This window comes from Serinus canaria, chromosome 1 (genome assembly GCF_022539315.1).
Source record: "Serinus canaria isolate serCan28SL12 chromosome 1, serCan2020, whole genome shotgun sequence".
Lineage (NCBI taxonomy): Eukaryota > Metazoa > Chordata > Aves > Passeriformes > Fringillidae > Serinus > Serinus canaria.
In genome coordinates this window covers 34,594,084-34,618,626 of record NC_066313.1, presented here as the reverse complement: position 1 = coordinate 34,618,626, position 24,543 = coordinate 34,594,084, and the positions used below count along the sequence as shown (strand labels likewise).

At 40.7% G+C, this 24,543-nt stretch overlaps 1 protein-coding gene across 1 annotated transcript in view; it reads right to left on the bottom strand.

Annotated features, from left to right (window-relative positions):
- Nucleotides 1–8,534: 8,534 nt before the first annotated feature.
- Nucleotides 8,535–24,543, bottom strand: part of TYR (tyrosinase) — a 41,819-nt gene continuing 25,810 nt past the window's right edge. The window contains exons 4-5 of the mRNA XM_009102738.4: nt 12,606–12,787; nt 8,535–9,008 (exon numbers count right to left, since the gene is read on the bottom strand). Of these exons, the coding sequence (XP_009100986.1) occupies nt 8,785–9,008; nt 12,606–12,787 (406 nt within the window). The 3' untranslated portion in view covers nt 8,535–8,784. The remainder of the gene's footprint in view (nt 9,009–12,605; nt 12,788–24,543) is intronic.

The following is a 24,543-nucleotide window of genomic DNA, read 5'->3' as shown; positions in this document are numbered from 1 at the left end:
AATGGCAGTCCTGACAACTTAACTATTTGGCTGCTGAGTTCTTTTGCTGTTCAGATGTTACTTTTACATTCTGTTATATTAGCAGATCATCTTAATGTGATTTTATGTCTTTTATTGTATTTGACGAAGCACCATATGTTTATACATCATGTAATTATGGCACTGTACTCTGAAAGTATTTGCTTTACAGGAAGCTTCATGACTTTGGAATAAACAACCATTCCAAGACTGAGCAGAACATGGCTGAGTTGCTGTTTGTGACCTGATTTCAATCAATGACATACTGTCTTAATCATGGAAGCATTGTGTGTGTGCATGTGTGTTACTGCTGGTGGGGGAGGCTGGGATTTCACTGCTTAGCAGAGGCTCTGATACTCTTTGTGATGCCCCAAACTTGCTGGAACATCCACACAGGGTTCACAGATATGCTGCAGGAGATCCAGGTTCCTCTGCCATGACAGCAGGAAGTTGGGTAGGATACCCAAGTACCAGAATAGCACTAAGCACCCTTGTTTAGTCACCCAGAGTAATTTTCTACCCTGGAACATGAGGCACGTGCTTATTCCATATAGATCTGTGCCTGTGGGACTACCTTAGAAGCAGAATGCATTCATCATACATCACACACACTGGAATTCAGCAGAATATCACTCCACTACTCTGTCTGTTTAGAGCACAGTGGAAGGAGAAAGGAGCATCTGCCTGATTCTGACCTATCAAAATCAGTGAGGGGAAAAGTTCCTTCCCATACCAGAAGTGTGTAGAAATCCTCCCCACCTGTGCCAAACACTTGAGTGCCTGACATTGAAATGTGCTCTGCTTGCTCTGGTGAAGTATTTCACAGTGTACTCAGACCATGCTGCTTTTGATAGATATTAATCTGAGAGCTGCCATTTTGTTATGATCTTCAAGACACTGCTGATTCTACAGCAAATCTGCAACAACTGGTTTAAAACTCCTTATTCACTTCCCAGTGATGTGTTTAGGGGTCTGTTGGGTGCACTGCAGACTAAAGCCCCCACTTCTTACAAGATATTGAATGTTCTGGGGGCTGTCTGCCTAATCATTCCTGCATTTTGCAGGGCTGTGGGTTTTTATAGGAAAACTGCACATCATAGATTAATGCAAGTATGCAGACTTCTCTGAGATTTTTCAGAATTGATAAAAATTCTGGGTAATTTATTTTTGAATAGTAAAGATATGTAGTTAAACTGCATATATTGATCTCAGAGTTTTTTACTTTCTCATTACAGAGTGGTGGTGATACAATGATGGAAGAAGGTACCATCCCTTCAGAATAAGGAGTTTAACAGCAGCAATATTAAAAAAAAAATAGCAAACCCCTGTATATTCCTTCTCATTTATTTTTGGTCATTAAATTAAAAGCCTACAGGGAAAGATAGCAGCTGCAATTTAGAGAAGTTCCTGATCTGTGCAACTACAAAAGGTGTTTACTTATACTAAATGCAGGGTCAGTGGCAGGCAGGGCAGAGTTATCAGAGGAAAAAATTTATATTTTCAAAAATTATGATGGTGTTTTTCATTAAGAGGAATGTCCTTTCCTACTCACCTTCCCAATGCCAAGTAATGAGGTTTGGCAAAAGTGTGTTTTGGCTCTTGAGCTTTGATCTTCTGTCTGATATTTGGAGAGGTTTTATGGGAAACTATATATTTCACAAATGCATTTGGTCAAAAGAGAAATCTCAATGTTCATGCAAGAAGATTATGGAAAAGGGAACGCTTTATTTTTTATTTTTTTTTTAGCAAAACCTGTCTGAAAATGCTGATGCAAATAGTAAACTCTCCTTACAGCAGACAACAAAGTAAGTATTGCAGTCTGCTGTTTTCCTGATGGAAGAGAAAAACTTCTTCCTTCTCCCCACTACAACACTATCTGGGCATCATGGAGCATGACAAATTCTTGATAAGGAGGTGAGCAGAAGGATGGGTAATAGTAGGCAAAGACTGCTCCCAGTAACCTGTGAGATTTTCTAGAGAGAAAACAAGCAGCTGTGGGCTCAGCAGCTTCTGTCTGCCTGACCTGGGCACCAAACTTACATGGGTCTGACTTATTTAATGGACCAGATCTCCTCAGGTAAATGAACACCCTTCTCACATTGTCAGGGGGCAGATATGAAAACCTTTGAAGACCCTCCAGGGGGATCTGATACACCTGTCTTGGATTTTTGTCTTTCAGGTCACAAAGTCATTTCAAAAGTGATTTTTTTGTCCTCTCCATTGAAGTTACAGGGAACACACTCATTTATTTGGAGAACACAGCATGACATGGGCTGTAAGCGTGGGTACTGGTTAGATATGAACTGGCTCCCCTGTCCTAAATTATCTCAGCTGAGGAACCATTTGAAAATACTATTTGAACATTTGAAAAATTGAAACCAACTGAGGAGTACACGTAGGTGATTCCTCATCTGTTCCTGATTCTAATACAGGAATAAAAAGAATAAAACCCCTTGCTGGTCCCACCAGCCTCTGAAAGCTGGGGAGCAGCTGTGCAGTGCAGCCACAGCCTTGTTCACAGCAGGGAACCTGATGCTTTGCCTGAAATGTGCCCAAAAGTGCATTGCAGGCATGTGGATGTTACAGGAGGGCTGAAGAGTGGCACATGGGAATAATTTTTAATCAATGCAACAACTTGGATTGTTTCTCCCAAAAACCCATCATCATTTTTTGTAAGATGACTACAAATAATCTGCATTTCTCATCCATTTTCTGACTCCTCCCAAATTTAATTCCTATTAATTTAATGGCTCCATAATTTCTCATTTCCCTTTCAGGTTTCTTGTTAGGATATGCATAAGCATTAGACTGACCTTAATAACCCTGTGCTTTCTAATCTGAAATTGTGCTTTGTGAATTGATGACTGATGGTCTGAGTAACCAGCAGCTTGTCTTCCTCCCAAAGCTGTTTTCTGGTTTACCTGAAACTTAATTTTTGTTAGACCACAGTTTCTCATCTCTCTACAGATTAATTTTGCAAACAAGCCTTCCTGCAACTTTTTACAGTACTATGTCTTCTTGTAGGAGAATGTCACCTTAATGAGGATGACTGCAGAGTTTTTGCAATCTGTCTGTGCCCAGACTGCTAAACACAATTTCTGAAGTGACAGCCTCCCTGCAGACATCCCTGTTTGGTGCTTTAGAGTGCCATGGCTCCTAGGATGAGACAAAAGGCCACCACTTTTAAGACCTGGTGTCTAGACTTCTAGATTTAAGCACATTTGTTTCCCTAAAAGGGAGGAGTCTTTCTGACTAGAAGTGAGTTGATTTTCTGAAGTAGCTGTGAGGAGCACAGAAAAGCCTGTTTTTCATTTCTGCTCTCAAATGTGAGTTGTTAAGAGTCTGATTCTCCCTGAATATTAATAGGAGGCTGATGCTTTGAAAGTCAGCCCTCTGGATTAAATAATTGAGACCACAGACCATAGAATTAAAAGACTAAAATTCATTTTAAAATAGCATCTCAAGTCCTTGATGGTGTAAAAGAGGACATGGAGACTAAATTCTCTAGTGGTCTGTATCTTCAGTGGTCACTGGTATTAACTGGCAAGATGAAATTTAAAACAAATTGCCACTGTTCTGACTTCAGAAGACTTACATTCCCTTGCTTTTGTTACAAATGACTGTAACATCATCCAGATGAAACGGGAGCTGGAAAAAGTTCTTATAGTGCCTGTCTACAAACATATGCACACATGTTGCACTACTTTTACTATTATAGTGAGTATACAGTTATTTTAGTATTTTTATTTTTGCTCTCAGTATATGTATTTTGCTATCAGCTAATAACTGTAGGAGCTCTGTTACTCTGGGGATATGTGTGATGCTTCAGTTTTTTTTAAAAATAGTATTTTCTCATAATTGCACCATTAAGTATTTCTGTGTACAAATACTGTCATTTTGATAACTTGGTATTTTTCAAGCTGTTTAATCATGTGTTTATTTCATACAGGTGATCTGACAATGTAATCAGTCCATAGGAAATTTAGCAGAGCACCACCTTGCCAATCTCCCATAAATTTATGAGAAAATGGTCTAGGCCTTTAAGCTTTTAATGCACCTTCCTGATACGTTCAGCTCTGTGACAAAATAAAAATAAAACAAAAAATAAAAATAAAAATAAAACAAAATAGCCAGCTTTTTTTTTTTTTTTTTATGTTATTGCCTTTGCATGAAGGTGTCATATGCAAAGAACTTAAGCTTTTAGCACTTCTTCCAATTTATTTTATTTTTCCTGTGGTGTGTAGAGACTTTCTTTGTAATAGGTTGCACAAAGGAATGAAGGTGAGTGAAGACATTAACGTTGTAGAAAATTTCCTATCATTAGTCACTGGTGGGGAAAACCATAGCCTGATTACAAGGAAAGTTGTATTTGTATGCAAGGCAAACGAAAGACTTGTTCATGGCTCTGCCCTAGGAGTTAGGAGGCTCTGAAGACTATTTATATTTATGACATTGCTGTCAAAAGAGCTTGGGAAGATGTACACCAGTTTGAAAATGTAGCACATTGAAATGGTTGTGCTTAAGTTTTCCAAGAAACCAGAAGCAAATTCAAGCTAGAAGCATTCTAACATTGTTTTGATTATGGGAAAATGTGTGAAAAATTGTTGACAATATGTAATTGACCTGAAAATTCCTTATTTGCTTATTATTGCCTGAGAAAGTTTCTTTTTCTAGAAAACAGTGAAGAAAAGTGGGGAAGGTGCTTTTATAAACTGACTTTCCTTTAAAATGCTTGTGTACATTGCTGTACATTCACCACCATGCCTGTCATCACCACTTCTACACCAGCCTCAGAACTGGGGGACAGTCCCACCCCTGAGCCCCCAGGGATCCCTTTTCTGGTTGGATAAGACAGTGCAGTCTGGGAGGAAAGGAGAGGGAATCAAGTTTCATGAAGGAACGTCATTGGAAGTGCTCAGCCACAGCAAGGGTCCAGAATTGTTGTTTGCTGCCAAATTCTTGTTTCAAAGAGGATTTTTTATCCTGTATATGGGGAAAGTGCTTGTTTTTCTACAAATTTTATTAACCGGTCAGATTTCTAGAACTCCTTGGCATCGTGTGAATTCTGCATAACTGAAGAATGCTCTCAAGAGAAGAGATAATGGACAGAACTCTGAGGAAATGCCCATTTATGAAATGGGATACCAGAAAGCCCTAATGGGTGGAGGATGAATATGCAGAAATAAGTTGATTTTGTAGTTATAAGAGTTATTTCATATCTAATTCAAAGCTTATTACAAAAATTACAGTTAGAGGCCATTTTTAATGACAAGGTCTCATTGCTGCCAATTTTCATCTCACTATGGAGACTGATTCAAAATTTACATCCATACACATGTGGGTGCACAGATGGTGAATTACAGATTTAACTCAATGGAGAGGCCAGGTGCTAAAAATACGGATTTGGGTAAAATGTGTAAGGGAGAGCAGAATGAAAAAGACTGACAGCTGTTTATTGTCTTGCCTTGACTAAATGTGACTCTTAACAGTCTGAGGAAGTAAGAGACCAGGCTAGAAAATTAAAAACCTGACAGAGGTAACTGTTTCTTGCAAAGGACAGAGACATGCAAAGATGAGTGAGTACCTTCAAATGAAGCCATCAGGTATGCTCTAGGTTTCTTTTTTTTTTTTTTAATGTGAAACAACATGGTGATGATGCTGCAAATACTTCCCTGGACATTGAAACTGGTGGGCTCCTCCTTTAACAAGTACTTTTGTACAAGCCTGACCTCAGTGCCCACTGGGTGAAGGTTTATGTTGTTGCCTGGTGTACATACACAGGATCTAGATTTTCAAGCTCCAAGTACTGTAATGCCCTTGGCATTGATCCTGTCAGGACAAACTCCCCAAGCCTGATCCATCTGCCTAATGGCAATGGGAAGTGTCTTGCTCCAAGATACCTTGGCCAAGACGGAGAAAAAGGTAAAGGCGGGATTTTGTTTAAACTCTGATCATTCTGATTCAGTGAGATCACATTGCAAGTACAGGCTTGTGGCATTACCTCATTCCCAATTTAAAAATAAAATGCAGCTCCAGCTTCTCAGGGAAGCATTTATGAAGAAAAGAGGTCCTTCAGCATTTAATTCAACATGTATCTGAGCAACGCCACCCTAAGCATGACCCTGAGAAGACAGAGAATGTGCCATTGCATTTGCAGCTTGCAGACAAGAAAGCACAATGTCTCCTGGCAGTGCTGGTGGCCAAGAAAGCATTTAGTGCCATGGTGATAAATGAGGCCTCTGCTTCTTTCTGTCCCATCCAAAACATAGGTGGCTGGTCCAAGCTAAGATGCTGGGTCCCCAAAAGCCAAAGGGAAGGCATGTCTACAGGACAGTTTCTCCTGTCCCAGAACAGTTGCTTCAAGGTTGGTGCTGTCAGTCCACACCTGGCACAGCCGTGTTTGCTTCCCACGCCTAAGGAACCTAAACAGCTTTGCTCAGAAAAGAGAAGCAGCTGGGGTTCCATGTGCTCAGAGTCAGATACCCCTCTGAAGGGGTTTGACTCCCAGCTGGCATCAGGCCACTGGTCTGAGCAGAAACACCACGACGATGGAGAGAGCCAGCAGGTGTTGTGTGTGTAAATCCTGTCCTAGTTACTAAGATGAATATACACTGTGCTGTCTGTTCCTGGCCACGGACCATGTCGACTGTTGGAAGCTGGCCTGTGTTCTTTGTTCCCTCTCAAAGCAGATGTGGTCTCCAGGTCATATGGTGAGTGGGAAAATTGCTCGGGGGTATGCCTACAAATGTGAAAGGGATAAAAATTCTCTTTCAGCAGTTAGAGCTAGTTTGAATTCTCTGTGCTGAAACTTCCAGGGGAAGAAAACGGGCTGTTATATCCTTCGGTGAAGACAAGGGAAAGGAAGAAGCCTGCCTGGGAATTGGTAAATGATCTGGGCAGAGCATAAACAGACTTTCAAGAGCATAAACAGACTTTCAGTAATAGGTCGTGAGTTTGGTCACAAGTACAAATTATGCAATCCATGGTTTTGAGGAAGGAGAGGTGCCAAAAGTAGGCCTGAGGAGCCAAAGCTTCACTTTGATCCTTTCACACATGGTGATTTGCCATGGCCAGAGGAGGCCCAGAGAACACTCATGATCTGTGGAGAAGACATGAAGAGCTGTACAGCTGAATCAGAAATGACTTGTTGGCCATGTCTTTTGCAAGTGGGTGACATCTGGTAAAAATTAACTTGATCTGTGTGAAAGTGAAATGCTATCACCCTGGAATACTGAAAAGACTGAAATAAACTTGCTTAATACAGTTATGATTTTTCTACAGAACAAATTTTCAAAGGATGACATTGCTTTACTGACACTGAAATATTTGCACCATGGCACTTTTTTCACCAAGCACCTGATGAAACACAGGAGTGGCATTTCTGTCAGGGCAAGCACTCAACCAGGGGTCTCAGCTCTGCCAGTCAGTCCCAGACTGCCACAGCCATTCAGTGTCTCAAAGCTGGACATTTGGGACTTTTAAGGTACCCAATTCCAACGTATTCTGGTCATGTTCTAACTACAGGACTGGGGACCTTAAAAGTGTTCCCTGGGAAGCCCCTGGGAACTTACAGGATTTTCATTCTCCCTCCCTCTAAAGACCTGAATGCGTCGTTAGATCTTAGCTATAACAGCCCCCATTCCCCATCCCTCTGTACTGCTGGCATGGAGAATGTAGAAATCTGGATTTGAGCCTGGGAAGAAGGGGGAAGGTTGGGGAAGAAATATTAATAATATTTCTCATTATCCTATTCTGAATTTTGGTTGGCAGGAAATTAAGATTAAACTAATTTCCCCAAATCAAGTCTGTTTTGCTCATACCAGTATTTGGTGAATGATCTCTCCCTGTCCTTATCTTGTCACATGAGCATTTCCATATATTATCTGTGCCATGCAGAATGAGGAGGGCAGTGATACAGTAGCTTTGGTGGGCACCTGCTCTCCAGCCAGGGTCAACCCACCCCACTTTGTTTTGTTACAAGTGGATCACATTGTGGAATCCATGCATGCTGAATAGTCAGATATAGTGTGAGCAATCATCAGGTCAAGTGGAACAGAGGTGGGCAATGTGAGACCAGGTTTCCCCTCCTAAAAATCACCCAGCTCTCCAGATAAATTCAAGGCAGTATAGAAGACTGCAGCTAATGAGCATTTAAAGCAAGTGAGAAGTGAATTCTGACCTTTCTTTCTTCTGCTGATGGCATTCAGTCAAGGACAAACATTATGGGACAGTATAGGAGCTGGAGGGAAAACTCCTATACCAGAAGAAAATTTGTCTGTGGGATAGTCAGTCTGCTCAGTCACTGTATATTTTGCTAACTGAACTAAAGGGTCCTTTTTGCTCTTACATTCAAACACGAAGTAGATGTAGCACCAATTATGCAGTCAGGCACCTGTCACTACATCCATGTGCCAAACACATGGATTGGACAGCAGAATTAGACCAAATTTACAGTTGTTAAAAAGCAAATAAAATAGAATTATACATTAAATCCACCACACAAGCCAGTCTGGTTTCATAGGAGCATTATTTAATCAAGCACAGGAAATACATGGTGTTCTTTGGGTGGCATCATAGCTTATGTTGAATCTGGGAGATTTTTTTAGGAGTGGATCTGATATGAAGCTATGACACTGGAGATTAAAAGAGACTTGAGAAGGCCCATCCTGCTTCTGCAGCACACCTCAACAAGGTATTTGTAAACATCAATCAAACACTGCATGCTTGATTAGCACCTTAGTAACACAACTGAGTTACTGGAGGCCTCTAGAAATTGGACTGATAACTTATATTGTTGTAGTCTTCACTTTCTATGAGCAAGGGTTGTATCTCTGAAGAAGTTCCTCCCTTTTTCTTCTGGCAGGCCCTGATGAGTCCTGTGAGCACAGCAGAAACAATGCCTCCAAACACAGCTGCTCCGACCAACCAAGGCCAGATCTGACGGGCTTGCTGAAGATAGGGTGTCAAAAAGTCTTGGAAAGACTGAAGGGCTTGAAAAAATCAAACAGAAGCAGAAAGATCATTTTACTTGATGCAATACACTGTCAGTTTATGGAAGTTCTATAACAGAGAACACTGGAAGACTGAGTATAAAGAGACAAGAGTTGTAGAAATTGTCTGAGAGCCACAAATAGTTTCAAATAAATCTCTTCAGCCCTGACAGTGTGTTTCTCAGACCTCATGTCCAAAGCTGGCAGAGTTCTCTGTCCCCAGTGCTCCTCACTGTTTTGTCAAACTTCAGACTTTAACCCAAGAAGGTGATACTGTGTGACCAGAGGTTTTGCTAGCTCAGCATCCTTTGGCAACAATAGCTGAGGCAGAACACTGGGGAGAGTTTAAGGAAAGGTCAAGTCTATTACAATGCCTTCACAAAATACTTACCCAGCCTCCAAAAGTTGGCAGGTCAGGGATTTCCTGAACCAGATGTTGTGTTGTTGTGTGTAATAGTCACTGGAGGATTTTTTTTCTCCTTCCATCATCTTTTTAAGCTGCTCTTTGAACTTTTATCACAACTTTTAGCAGCAAAAATATCCCTGCCTTAACTACAATAACTACATATTGGGTGGGGGAAAAGCTTCCTTTTACTAATTGTGAACCTGCATTCCACTTGCTTTGACAGTTCCTCTGTGGGGAGAGGAAGTAGACAAGTATTCTGTGGTCATTCTGCCCAACAAATCCTCATTCTGTGGTGATCCAGGACAATTTCTGTTGGATGATCAGCTGCCTTCTGCCTTTGTGACATGAATTGTGTGTGTGTGTCTGTTTTTCTTGCTATGGCTCAATGAGTTATGAAAACCCTGCCATACAGGGCTCTCACTTCACAGCAGAGGCTGGAAAGAAACCTGTTCAAAATGCATCCAACAACGTGCTGGCTTGAATTTGAAAAATAAGAATACTTGTCCACTTGAGCCAAGGAGGATTTGGAATCCACATCTCCCAATTATTAGCTCTAAGACCATTGTTAGCAGTAATTACTAGCTAGTAGGGAAAAGAAAGAGCACCTCTATGGGCACCTTCTCCTATGGTGGTTTATTTCTGAATGCTCTTTATGCCTCTGGACTGATTTAGATGTCCTCAACCATATTTAGAATGTTGTACCCACACAAATGCTGTGAATGTCTTCCTGTTATCTGGCATTTTCACTGGTCCCCAGAAAAACAATCCATATATCCCCTTGGGTCATGGTACTTCTAAAAGCATTCTGTTACATGCATTGTGCTCTGAAAAGATGCTGCCTCCCAGGGCCTGGATAAGAGGTGTAGCCAGGAAGCTGCCTGGTTTGGTGTGGCACCCTGTCTGCCCTCTATTAGTATGCCAGGTGGATAGGGTGAGAATGAAGGAGGAAGTCCCAGGGTAATCCAAAGGGACTTCAGGGCAGTTAAAGGAGTAGGTGTTCAGATAGTCCTCTCCTTGATTCCTTCAGTGCTAGGGGAAAGCCCTGAAAGGAATAAGCTAGAAAGACGAGTAGGAGAGATTCAAGTCAAGGGGTCCCTCAGCTTTAAGGCAGGGTTACTTGTCTTTGTTCCCAGCTCCTACACATTTCATCAGTCTACTCATTATTACAGCTTGGAAAATCTTTTTTGATGGAAAGATTGTCAACCACTGGAACAGGCTGCTGAGGGAAGTAGTAGAGTCACCATCCTTGGAAGTGTTCAAAAATTATTTGGATGTGGTGCTAGGGTGTGGTGTGGTGGGCTTGGCAGTGCTGGTTTTATGCTTGGACTTTATGATCATAAAAGTCTTTTCCAATCTTAATGATTCTGTGATCCTATAAAACTCTTCCCACTGGAAGAGGGAGATTTTCTGGGCAAAAGTCAAGACTGCATCTGTTAATTTATCTGTTTTCATTTCTGGAAGAAGGAAAAAAATACAGACAAATCTTAGTCCAGGTGCTGAAATATAGCCTTGAAACAGAAACTCTTAACAGAGTAACTTCTTTTGACAGCTATTTTTAGGGGGTGCCATTAGTCTTCCAAATCTCTGTTATTGATGCTAACTCCTGTTTGCTTTCAGGCAGCTGTGCGGGTTGTGGTCATTTTGCAGCTCCCAGTTCTCATGTCACAGAAAGCTGGGTGTCTGCTCCAGCTTCTGCTCAGAGCAGCTCCCCAGTGGCTACACTCTGACATAAGCCTTGGAGTCCCGAGGGATGGATTTCCATACACACTGTTTGAGACCTCTTCCTCTTCAGCACTGTTATACATATAAAAATAAATGAAACTGCAATTAAAACTATGTACTCTTACACACTGATTTGCTTTGTAGTGGAAAGCAGAGCTACAGGCATCAGTTTTTCCTCAGGGACACAACAACAATATAATTTAGCATTAAAAATCCATTTTGTCATTGGATTCTTTCCAAGTTTTGTTTCTTGTAACCAGCCTCATCATGCTCAGTTAATCCTACTTCATCTCTTCTAAGTTGCTGGTACTGTAACTCAGAACTGCTCCTCTTCAGAGAGTCATAGAATCTTCAATATTTGAAGAGAGCTCCAAGGCCACCTAGTCCACCTGCCAACCCAGAAACACCAAAATAACCCCAAACCACTTTCTTTAGGAGCAAACAATACAGGTTTTCAGAATATGATTGGGCCAGATCTTGTGTGCTCATTCCTCATTCTTTCTTGTTCTCTTCCTCTGCCTCGCCTCCTCTTCCTCATCTGGAAGATCTGCAGAAATGCTGCCTTTTCTTGATGACCTAGATATTTTTTACTGACTTTTTTTAAATTTCATAAATGTTTCCTACTTGTCCAGTACTTCCTGTTTGCCAATCACAGACTTTTTCTTCTAAAGAAAAGTCTATATTTTTACACTGGAGAGAGAGAATCTGTGTCTGTAATTTGAGAGCCCAACCATTTTCCGTTTGTAACCAGTTCTTCTCTTCAGATAAGAAATAGCTTAAGCTTGCTTCCTCTCAGAGAGATTATCAAGGGGTTGAGCCACATCTGAGGATTATCTGGGCTTTCTGAACAAGGTTGAAGGTCATTCATTGTGTTGATCTTTCAGAATAATTAAGGAACTACTTTCCTTACCTCTGTTAAAAACATAGGCAGAATTTAATAGGATTTCCTTTTTCTGAGGTCTAGGTTCTCCCCTGGGAAAAGGCAAGTGTCCAAGAGGCAACAGGAATTAATTATTGGATGGTTATTATTTTATCACTTCCTTCTTCTTGCAGTACAATTTCAGGATTCAGAATTCCTGAAAGTCATGGTATTTGTTACTTTGTGTGAGTTGTACAATTCTAGCAATAGGAGGAGTTGAGGAAACTAATGTCTGATTAAGAAATATGAATATGTATTTCTGGTCTTGATCTGGCTGTTTCATGAGTATATATTCCAGCACCTGGACTAAGTATTTTCTGCATCTCATTCCCCAATCTGTCCATACATCCAGGATTGCCCCATCTCAGGTGTAGAATCTTACACTTCCCCTTTTTTGAACCTTATAAGATTAGTGATTGCCCAGTCTCCTAATGTTTTTGAAAAAAATCTGAAATTAGAAGGATATTTTATCTTCTCATAAGACAGACATATTCCAGGTTATAAGCGATGGATTTTACAATTCCCTTTTTACCCAAAATTGTGACGTTACCTGGTTCTTGCAGATATTCATAGTCATACCCCAGCTCTCTTGAGGGTTTAAAAAATTCTCCATTTCTGTAAAGAGGGATGAAAGGGACCATGTAATTTTCTCGATTGTGCCCAATTGGTGCATTAGCTGCTGGGTACACTTCTAGCATGGGCCTGTGTCTTCTCAACCATCGTTCAAAAATGCTGTGGAAGAAAAAGCATGTTAACTAATGATGGGGATTAGCAGAATTTTTCTTCTTGAAGATTAAAATAAAGTGATGTGTTTTTTTTTTTTTTTTTTTAATGCTGGAGACAGAGATGTGTGCAATGTCTTGTGTTTGTGTGTGTAATGCTCTCTAAATTTCCAAATTTGGGGTTATCCAATTCAGTACTGAGTTCCTATGCAAGCCTAAAAAAAGCAAATGCCTGTGCTGCTGCAAAGAGTCTGAATGTGCTTTGAAATTCCATAAAGGTAAATCACTCTCTTTCTGAGCTCAGCAATTCATGTAGTTTTGAGGAATAGAGAGAAATGGATTAAAGACCTCAGCCCTTCCTCCTCACCCTCTGAAACATTTGTAGCTAGTTTTGAATGGTCTTGTTTCTAGCTGCTCTGTCCTGTTCCTCTTCCTCTAATTTCTTAGCAAGGGTTTTACATCAGGATCCTATGGACATCACCAGAAGAGTGGAAACACCTGAGGAAGAAGTGATAGGCTGACAAAGCAAGTCAGCTGTCAGTAAAGTGTCTTTCTTCAGCCACAGCTTCTTCACTGACCTCAGTGTCTGCACTGTTGTTTAACACATTCCTCTCCCCCAGCTGCTGTGCAGCTTTATTTTACCTCTTCTTAAATATGTCATCCCAGAGGCACTGCCAGCATCAAGCCTTGGCCAGTGTCAGGTCTATCTTGCAGCCAGCTGGAACAAGCTCCATCTGACATGGGGACAGTTTCTGTCACCTTCTGGCAGAAGTCAACCCTGTAGCCCCTTAATGGGCAGAACCTTGCCATGTAAACCCAAGAGAAGCTGCTCCCCATGCCTCCAGCCTCAGTTGCTCCATTCTATATTTCTGTTCCAGAATTTCTTCCATTAGCTGCCTGTCACCACAGGGCTGTGTGTCTGCTCTTTAACTTGGAAGCAGAAAGCTTTAAGGCTGCCGTAGGGGAAGTGTATAGTGGCATTTTCAACTTAACTACTGAATGTGTTTGGAAAGCAAAATTAAGAGCCTTCCAAAACATTCTCAGTTCTCCTCCCTTTGAGCTTTTTTCTGGTCAACTCTTCACTTTCAATCCTCAAACCCTTTCTCTGATCCCTTTTTGTTTATTCACCTGAATGTACCACGTTGGAATAGGGAAGGTGGAAAAATGCTACAGGGCAAGCATCTGCAGATATCTTCTGCATGAGGAAAGAGGACCCCATACTAAATCCACATATACTGGTGGGAGGTAATTATCAAGATTAGGCTCAGGGAGGCATCTCTGGATTCCTTTATTAGTTTTAAGGGATAGAAATGTTCTAAAGAGACCTGTAAATTGTGCTTTAATGGAGATCTTAGCTCAACAGTAGCTCCTACCCAACACTGGCCATGACTGAAGGACATGGACTTCCCTCCCATGTTCCACCCCCAGCTGTTCAGGGACTCAGGTGGTCTCAGAAATACAGTTCCTAAATGCAAGTGCTCAGGGGTATGAGGAGCTCTGCAGGTTAGCAAGGAATTCTGCCAGCAGATTTCTACCTCTTATTTTTGGACAGAAATATTGATATGCACACTGCATAGTCAACGAAATTAAAGCCCTCTCATACTCATCAAAATAGAGGTAGGGCCAAAATCTTTGGGGTTTTTTTAGGATCAAAAACTCTAATAAGTGAAAACATGACTGTGATCATATACCTTGTCTACCCTTTACAATGCAGGTATTAATTTTGATTAAAATCTTCATTTCTGTCTCTCCAGTTAATTTCATCAATCCTGTCTGGAAAAACTCTTATCTGAATAATAATGTTTAGTTGAGGCTTTCAGATGGATAAGTTTAAACAATATGAAGACTTCAGCTGGTTACCTCAAGAAATTTTGAACAGAAACTCTGTAATCTTTGGGGAACAGCATGAAGACATTCAGTAATCACTAAAAAAGACATAGAATATAAGGAATAATTAAGCTTGAGGAGAGGTAGGATGTGGGGAACTGTTGTACTCCAATCTTTTCCCTGCCTGTCTTTTACTTTACCTGCCTTGGGTAAAGTATCCTGACTATCAGAGCTTTATTTCCCTGGCAGCTGCAGATGGGAGCTGAGATAGCTCTTCTCTGCAGCACAAGGTTGTTAGAGGTGCAGAGATACTCTGGTTGTGGGAACGTGGTTATAGGAAATGCCCTGAAATCCAGCAATCTTGCTGCATGAGTTAAGTGTTGCTGTTGCATAAGAGCTTTTAATAAGAATCCTTAGGCCAGTAATCTTTCAAGCAGAATGCAAATGCAAAGCATTTCCATGGAAATGAACATATGTACTTTTGGATTCCTTCTTTTGGATTCCTTCCTTTGCAGAGTGGTTCTCACATGAGGTATCAAGCTTTGCTTAGCAGTAGCAGAGCATTGAATTGCCTGCCCTTGCAGCTGATCTTTAGATTCAGATGTGATCCTATGCCTCTAAATCCTGATGGGATGAGTCTTGCTGATGCACATGATGTGTTTCACAATTCATTGAGTTGTTTGGGAACAGTTCTCTCCGTCAGCTGGCACAAGATCTTATCACCTTGGCTGAAATCTCTTTCATTGAACAAATCTGTATGCCACCACAGGCATCTCAGAAACACTCTTTAAAGGTTTAGGAGTCACATTTTCTTTTACTCTCTTCAGAACAGCTAGTCATGTGCATTTATCTTGTAGTAGTCTTTGTTTTTTTGCTTTTGGGTTTTATATGACACTTTGAAAGATTAGGATCATATTCTGCTTGCTAATAAAATGATTGGGTGAAGTCGCATTTACTATTCCAATTTAAAGGCTTCTTCCCAGGTTTTCAGTAAGATGGACTCAAACCACTGTTTTTTTCCTGGCCAGATAATGGATGGTGATTTGTATTTTCAAGTGTTTATTTTTTTTTTTTTTCATTTTGTGTGAGAAAATTGACAGATGCAGTATATCAGTAATATTTTTTATATGTACTTCATCTGTTTGTATTCCTCCTTTCAAGGGGGCACTTCCAGGGACACTGCTTTTTCCATTCCTTACTCATGTTTTGTGAGTTAGAGAAGAAGAACATTATTCTTGCTTTTCACAAGCAGTTTCCCAGCTTAATGGAAAAAGAAAACTCCCAATGGCATCCTGCTGGGGAGAAAAGCCCATGGACAGGGCACAACTTCAGCTGTATTTCTATAGGTAAAGTACAAATGGTTCTCCTTGGGCACCATAAGCCATTTCATATCAGAGAGTTACATTTTATGACTCCCCAGCCAAGTCCATTAATTCCCTTCATACATTTGTAAGGAAAACTGAAATCCTGAAGTTAAGGAAAACTGAAATTTGCTGTCAGCCAGGTAGTGACACTGGCACAATGCTCCTGTCCTTGGGGACTTAGTTGAAAAGACTTGGGCAAAAATCCCCCTTTATTTGGAGAAAGTAATCACACTCTCTTTTGTTTCAGAGTACTGTGACCACTGAGTCAAACACTGTAGAATACCTTTTTCTTCAAATCAGGTGCTTTCTCCAGCCATGGCTATTTTTAAGGCAGTTAGCACCAAATGTTTTCTCTGTCATGCAGCGCTGTCCTTTCCTGAAGACAAAGAGAACACATCTGAACAGCTATGATGGATTACTGCAATTCTTCCATGTGCCTTGTTTACAGTTGTTTAATCCAATAACAGGCATGTGGTTTCCATGACAGAAAGAAATCAGTGTTCCCATCATCAGATGTTGATCTGCTTACAGTTGACAGAACTTTTTCTTTTCTTCCTCTACGCAGTCATGTAAGTTATTTCCCTTTAGCACCTTGAAAATGTGTGGTTGTTTCCTGTTCTTTTCTCAGTAGCTGCAGCCTTGGAAGAGCCTAGGTCTGCAGAATTACTGCTACATGCAGAGACAAAATGCTGGGGTAATTAGTTGGTCCCTTCATGGAGTGACAAAGCTCCTGGTAGCAAAGCCAGGTTTGTGGCAAAGCAGCAGACCTTAACTCCCTCAGATTGTTCACTATCTTGGCAAACCACTGCTCTTGTGTTCTCTTCATATGAACCTCTGCATCCTTCTCTGGATCTGAGAGCCTAACAAAACAGGACCATGAGGTAAGGGCATCTTCAGGTCCATTTTATTCCATATTGTCTCCCTTTTTGACATAATTTAACTAAAGGTAACAAAAAGGACATCTACAGTTCAGATCGGGCTCTGCTATATCCAATCTCCATACTAATTCTGTGGAAAAAAAAAAAAAAAAAGGAAAAGAAAAAAAAAGCAGTGGACATAAGTTTAATGGAAAGAAGAGAAATCACTCTGGCTGCTGCAGAAGTCTGGTTGGTTACTATTTCTTCCTCAGCAACTAGACAAAGAGAGCAAGCAGATCAATAGCTATTTGAATAGCTGGAGTGATATTTTCCAGAGGCTCTTTTAGCATTGCAATTCCAGCTAGACTGGCATCACTTGGGAGATGTTGGCAGTGCTATGGGAGCAGATGGGATGTGAACATGGTGGGAAGACAAGGCGAGATAAAGGGAAGAAGAGAAGAGCTAACCAAAAGATTTTGGGAATTTTATTCAGGGAATGGAAATGGAGAGAACCCAGCCTGGGATTAGCAGCAATAAACCATAAAGCCTTGAGGATGATAGATCTACCTAGAAGGTGCCCAGGCAATCAAAGCTTAAAAGAGAGAAATTTAAAACATGAAAAGTAACTAAATTAAATAGAGGTTAGTCTCCTGATAGCCCCTAATACCTTTTGTATTTCCTCAGCAGCAAGCAAAATTGACTTGGAAAGGGTAGTTTTTATTTAAAGGCATTGGTCAGATAAAAAAAAATCTGTCTAGAGTGGAGAAAATACTGTTTGCATTTGAGAGACTTCTTCCTTCTCTTGAAGAAATCAAAGTGCCCAAACTGAATGTCCTAAATAAGAGGTCCAAGAACAGAAAGAGATTGGAGACTAATTCGAATTTTGGAAGATGCCCTGTCTCACATTTAGTGCTCAGAGAGGCTCAGTCTTTCCAAAGTGCATTTCCAAACTAGAAATAATTTTCTAGTGCGTGTAATAGCAAAGTAATTACTAGATTATGGTAATCAACACCCTATGCAAAGATTATTTTTGTGGTAGGAAACAGAATTTTAATATTGTAGAATAGGTTGGATTCAGACACCTGAAGATTAAAAAAAGGCTCAAGTATGTATTTAAACCTTGGAAAAATTGATCATAGAACATGATAAATTCGCTGTCACTTAAACTCTGATTCAGTCAGAAGCCATGTTTGATGCAGAAATAGCTAAGGAAGGTAATCAGGTCAGAGGATTCCCAAAAAATCATAAAGGCAAAGAATATTTTTCCTGCATAATGGAAAAATCTTAGAGACTCTTGCATGCCTCATTTTACTCTCTGCCAATTTTGTGCTGAGTAAAAATAACTTACCTAAATTCATACCAGCCACACTGTACACTGTAGGGGAATGGGACCTCAGCTGTGGGGCCAGTTTATGCCAAACTGTGACATCCCTAAGAGTTAGGTTACACCACAGCAGAGCATGGAGTCTCGATTTTATTTAAAATTTTTCTGTTTATCTGTGTAAGGGTCACTGTAACTGCTGATGAGCTTAATACTTGTGTGTACCAGCTCTAATAGGTTCCAAAGTATTGGTGTGTGGGAAAAGGCAATAATGACACCCACCTGGAATGTAGATCCTTTGTCAGTTTAAATTTTTCATTCAGGGAAAATATACTTTGCTTTTGCAAAACATTTTAGTGTGATATGGTGAAAATTAAAGCCATCTATAAAAGACATAGATATATCACTTCTATTTAATTGTGTATAAATAGACTCAAGTGTTTTCTTTGTTCTGCTCCATACATACCAAGTTATACAAAATGAAATTAAATGAGCTGTAGCAGAAAATTAATTAAAAACCCAAAAAACCAAACCCACCTCAGTTTAATGAGTGGTGGGAAAATAGGATTGATTTGAGGATGATTAAAAAAAGCCCACCAAGATATATTTTCTTACTGAAAATATGAATTCATATTATTTTATGAATAATATATGCAATGGGATTATAACTAATGAAAGGATGAGCCAAGAAATAACTGGGTTTATGCTGCCAGTGGGAAATACCAGGCAGAGTATAAAAGCATTGCTGTATGTAGGCTGGGCTCCTTCCTACTGTTCCAGATAGTGTTGTGCACTCTGAAAAAGATGCTGCTCACAGGAAGGAATTCTAAAATCTAGAAAAAGCAAAGTAAAAAAAATAGGAATTGTCATTTTTTAAATCATTTTGCAGATCATCTTTATTAAGGCCCTTTCCCAAGTGTGCTACCACAGTCATGGGCAGAGGTACTCTTGACTGAGTGTGTAGAGGAGAAACCAGACTTTAAATATCCTATTTCTAACATTGAGCCACCTCAGAGGCACTGGATCATAATGTAAACTAACTGTCCCTTCAGGAAGATTTAACAGAAAAAATTAATCCAGTGTGTTTTACCTTGCAAAGGAGGACAGCTGAAGAGAGGTGAAGGGGGAAGAAGAGGGTGCAGTTCCTCTGTATGAATTTCTGTCACACAACAAGGAATGAGAGCAGCATTGCAGGTATGCCCAGTGGAGGACTACAATCACCTTATGATGAAGGCTCATGGTCACTCTGCACTGCAGGGGACACTGTACAGATTTCCCCCTGCTCCTTGTCCTCACTTTCCATGTAGGCTTTTGCACAACGATACCATAAGCAGGATAAAGGAACTGATTTGCTTTAAAACCAAACTTCCCCTTTATTTTCATTTGTTCTGGTATAGTTTAGGTGAAATAAAGCAGTGGATCTGATTCATTATTCTTTTGTGTGATGGCCAGTACCAACAGAAGGGAGAAACTGAGGTGAGCATCTCTGGGCATCACTAATTGCCAAGCAGGATTTTCTTCTTCCTAACCTATGCACTAGGTCAAACTGACTTAAAGCAACATTGAAATTGTGCCCTTTGTTTCTCAACACTCTGATAAACCTTTGCCTCAGTGAGCCTGCACTCAGTATTAACCACTCAGCTGCTAGACATCTGCTTTGTAATCCACTTATAAATTTGCCAGGTTCAAATCCAAAGCCATGTACTTTGTGCCAGGTTTGTCACGGAGACTTTCATTCCTTATCTCCAGTTGTGAGACTGAGGCCAGGTCACACTCGCTATGCCAGAAGGAATACAAAATGTTGCTTAGAGCTCATTTGTACAATTTATTTCAGTATCATGAGATCTGACATGCTGTAGAAGAAATCTGGCAAGCAATATGTATTTGCATTTGGAAAGAAAAGAAAAAGGAAATAAATTAAAGAAAGCTGAAATGCCAGCCCAAGGACTGTGATTACACAGTAGTCATCACTTTGAAAGTTGGCACTAGTCAGCTAGTATTGCAAAGTCACCTCAGGTAATTCCCATCCCATGCATTTGGGAGAAAGATCAGTGCTTCAGTCCTGGAAGAGGTGCTGATGCTGAGGCTGTAAAGTCAAGGCACTGTACTGTTTGCCAACATATGCAGTTATATTGCAGTATTCTTTTTTGTTCTTTTTGTTTTAAGTTGGCTAAAGACTATACAGGGACTCTCAGGAAGGTTGTAAACAAGTTACACCGTCATAATGCAAGTGTCTGATTAAAAATTAAGATGCTGCCCTCAATTATTGTGCAAACCCATCCAAAGCCTTTGAGGCTGTATCCTCCACTGGTGAATCACTGCTGAGGATTGCCCTGGGTTACAGTGCTTATTCTGTCTGGTTCCAGCTGCTGGAGAACATCCAGGGGCTTCCATCATCAATTCCAAGCTGCAGCATGCAGCAAGGATCTTTGGACAACTTTTCCTCTTCCCCAAACCCTTCCAGTACCTCTGTGAAGTTACTCCTATGCCAGTCCCTGGGCCAGCCACCAGAGATATCTGTGCATGTATATCCCTCTGTATGTATGGATATTTTCCCATAACATGCTTTCATCATGGTCAGCCAAACAGGTGAACAGAATGAGGCTGTTGGTGCCTTTGGAATTTTGTGTCAGTGCTGCATTTTTTGCATTGATCTGCATATCTGGATATCTGGTCAAGCATGTTTGCATATATGCATACACATAAACACACACACACACACACACACACACACACACACAAACATATATATATATATATATATATATACATCTAGTGTGTCTCTGTGTGTGTACGTACGTGTGTGTGTGTGTGTGTGTGTGTGTTTTAGGTTGGGAATACATGCTCAACCTCAGTACTGGCTGCAACCAAGGACATGAAGCTGTGGTAGCCATACCAGCTTGGGCTTCTAGGTTTGTCAACACTTAAAAGATAGACTTGCATGAAACAGAAAAAAATAGGATGTTTCAGCCTGGTGGAGCTGTCTTCCCACATAATGCTGTGCTTATGATATTTTTTTCTCAGAGCACATATTCCTCATGTAGATCAATTATATGCATCTGAAATATGGATATTCATTTTCAAGAGAGGCCTGGCCTACTTTGTTTTTCCCCTTTTTCCCATCTTCTGAACCAAAAGTAGGGATTTTTTTTTGGCAGATTTGAATGGAATAGACCACCTGAAACATGGAGGCACAGCATGGAGATGACATAAAGCCCCTTCCTTATTCAGCAAGGTTGATACTGGTTGCAGGCTGTCTCCTAAAGTACCATTCTCTGAGTGAGGTATGAGAACTTCCAGGATGCTGACACCTTCCCACCCACTACAGAGTACCACCAGATCTGGGCAGCCATGTGTCACCTGAGGATCTTGGCACTGCTCTGCTTCACAGATCTCACTACAACCATTCCATCTCCTTTGTTCTCATTGCACAAACTGGATGTTTGGAAAGTGTCAGATAAAGGAAACAAAAGGAAGGGAATTGGCAAGGGCCAACCAATGCAACCAATCCCATGCAACCAATCCCACCTAAGAGGAAAACAGAGCTACTTTGCCTATGTCCCAGTTTCTTGAAAACCTCAAGGTTACTGCAGCTGCTGCATTCATAGAATCATATAATATCCTGAGTTGGAAGGGACCCACAAGAATCACCGAGTCCAAGTCCTGGCCCTGCACAAGACATCCCAGAGAGTCACACAGTGTGCCTGAGAGTGTTGTCCAAATGTTTCTTGAGCTCTGTCAGGCTGGTGCTGTGACCACTTCCCTGGGGAGCCTGCACAATGCCCAAGCACCCTATGGGTGAAGAACCTTTCCCTAAAATAGGGACCTGTTTCCTGAGCTTCTCCTTTTTGAACCTAGATCTCGCCTGACACAGTTCCATGCCATTAATGAGATATTTTTTAATATTTTCCCTGCCAATGTGTTTTAGAACTTTTTCCCCTAATCTATCAAACACCCTCAACATGTCTGTAGGACTAAGTAAAGAGAAGTATCGTCATACTTTCCATCTGACACTTTTCCTCTTTATGTTAAACAACTTGAGCTTCCACAGCTATTTGGAGAAAATGCAATTGGATCTCTCCCTGCTGCTTTGCATGCTCATTTGGCTGCAGAGGGCGATATAGCTTCCCCTCATTGCTCCAATAATCATATAGTCCTCCAAATGTTTCTCTCCTAGAATAAAAAATGTCACCAGCTCCTCAAGCCTCTCTAGTGAAAAGTAGCTGCTCAAGCACCAGAGTCCTGCAGAGAATTCAGATAGAATGATCCTGAGCAGAGATGACTGCTCTCTGTTCCTCTCCCAGAGAGGGTTGCTGATGTCCTGCAGTTCTATTCCCCATTTGCTATCACAATATCCTTTGGTTACATTGCAAACTGCTTAACCTTCCCAGGTAAGTCATGTAGCTACCTGAGGCTTCAACTCCATTGCATATAAGTCTGGGCTCCCCTGCCACAGAGCCTAACAAGCTGAGCAGTCCTGTAGCCTACTTTCCCTTACTGAAATATTACTGGTTTTGCCTTATCAGAAAACCGGGTGGGATGAAACAACGAGTGCTGAGCCCAACTTTGCTGTTATATTACCATGTAAAAAGCTTTATGTTGACTAAAGAGGAAGATAATGGATAAGCTAAGCTTTACACTAAAGACAAGAGCTGAGTGTTGGAAAAAAGGTGTAGGAATCTGTGCAGAGGAATGTCCATATTCTCTAGCGTAGGACTAGGTCGTGCCTTAGCCTAACTCTGTTCTTGGCAAAATGATCTAATTCCTGTGGGAGCTTGTCCATACCTCTGCTGGAAAGAAATTAGTTTAAATGAGGATTAGCTGCACTGAGATTCTGTCAGATACCTGATCTAAACTCTGTTGCTTTTCTTAGTCAAGTCAGCCTTTGTTTAGCACAATGTTGTAAATAACTTTTCTGGGGTACAGGAGATAAATTTTTGTTCCTTAAATGGCTGTCATCATGTGTGTAGTTTCACCCCTTACTGACAACCCAGAGTAATGTTTGGCTAGAAATATTTGTTTTCCACTCAGATTTAGGTCTCCAATATTTTCCAACACTGCAAACCCCAGGTCATAGATGAGACATAATGGAGGTGTCCTGTGTTCTTCGTAAATAAGGAAATAGAAATGCAACCAACCATGTGCTGCATTGAAAACAGAAGTGAGCATTTGATGGAATGTGTATCCTGTGTTAAATTTCTCAGATTTATTTTTTGCCATGATTTGATGCTAGCACAAAAACATCACTTGAAGTCAGAGATAGTAAAAATGCCAGCTGCTCCAAAGTTTAATAACTACTTTTCCCTGAAGACAAAGATAACAAGCAGATTAAAATAGATAGCTGTGGAGGTAGCTGGACTGACACTATGGAACCCACTTTTGTGCTGTGCAATTCAGTTCTTTTGAGACTTAAATATTGTCATTATTGAGGTTCACAAGGGCATATAATACATAAATCACATCTATGGAAGTGAAGTGATAATTTCTTTTGATGAATAGGAGGTAGCTACATGTGGGTGAGAAAAGCACCACATTTTCTTGTGATTTTTTACAATTTGAACAATTACATCAGCTGTTATTGCAGAAGTGCTGCAGGAAGGAAATGCTAGCTGTCTGCATCAGAGCTCATTTTGATTGCTGTGCCGCAGGGAGCTTCCTCCTCCTCCAGCATTAAAAGAATAGGTGAAGACTAACCATGCAGATCTTGTGAAGTTTCAGGGCAGTGCAACCTTTCCTTTTAAAAACCAGTAATTATTTGCAAAATATGTGGTGTATGGGGTGATCCATTCAGTGATTGTGTTGGTTGAAGTAAAATCTTGCAGTAGGATTGATATGAAACCTGCACTTTAAATGGGACCCTTTGAACTGAACCTGCTATATAATAGACTTTTATGAACAGAATGGATCATTACAAACATCTAGCCTGAATAATGACATGGCAGGTGAGATTGCCAACTGCTGTATTTCACAGATGATGCAGAAGATGTCTGTTTAAGCTTTCTCTGGTCATTCCCCTAAAGCAAGGTGGAGCAGCAGCACTATAGGTTATATGTGTGCTTAATCAACAGAAAGAATATTTATCTCCAGAGCCTGATCTTTGTCATTATTTCTCTCTGTGTCTGCCTCTGTATGGTGTATCTGTGGATATCCAGAGGACTTATTTAATGTTACTTTAAACACAGGAGCACTCTCAAATGTAATACATAAACTCAGTCCCCCTCTGTCCACTGGAGCAGGGATGCTCTAAACCTGTACTCCTTCACTTTTGCCTCTAGCCATGGTACGTGTTAGATGATAGATGGTGTGACCCTCCAAGGCTGTTCCTGCATCCTTTTGGGTGCTTTGCAATTGCAACTGCTCAGGCTTACTGCAGTGGATGTCAGAGCCCAGCTCAGTA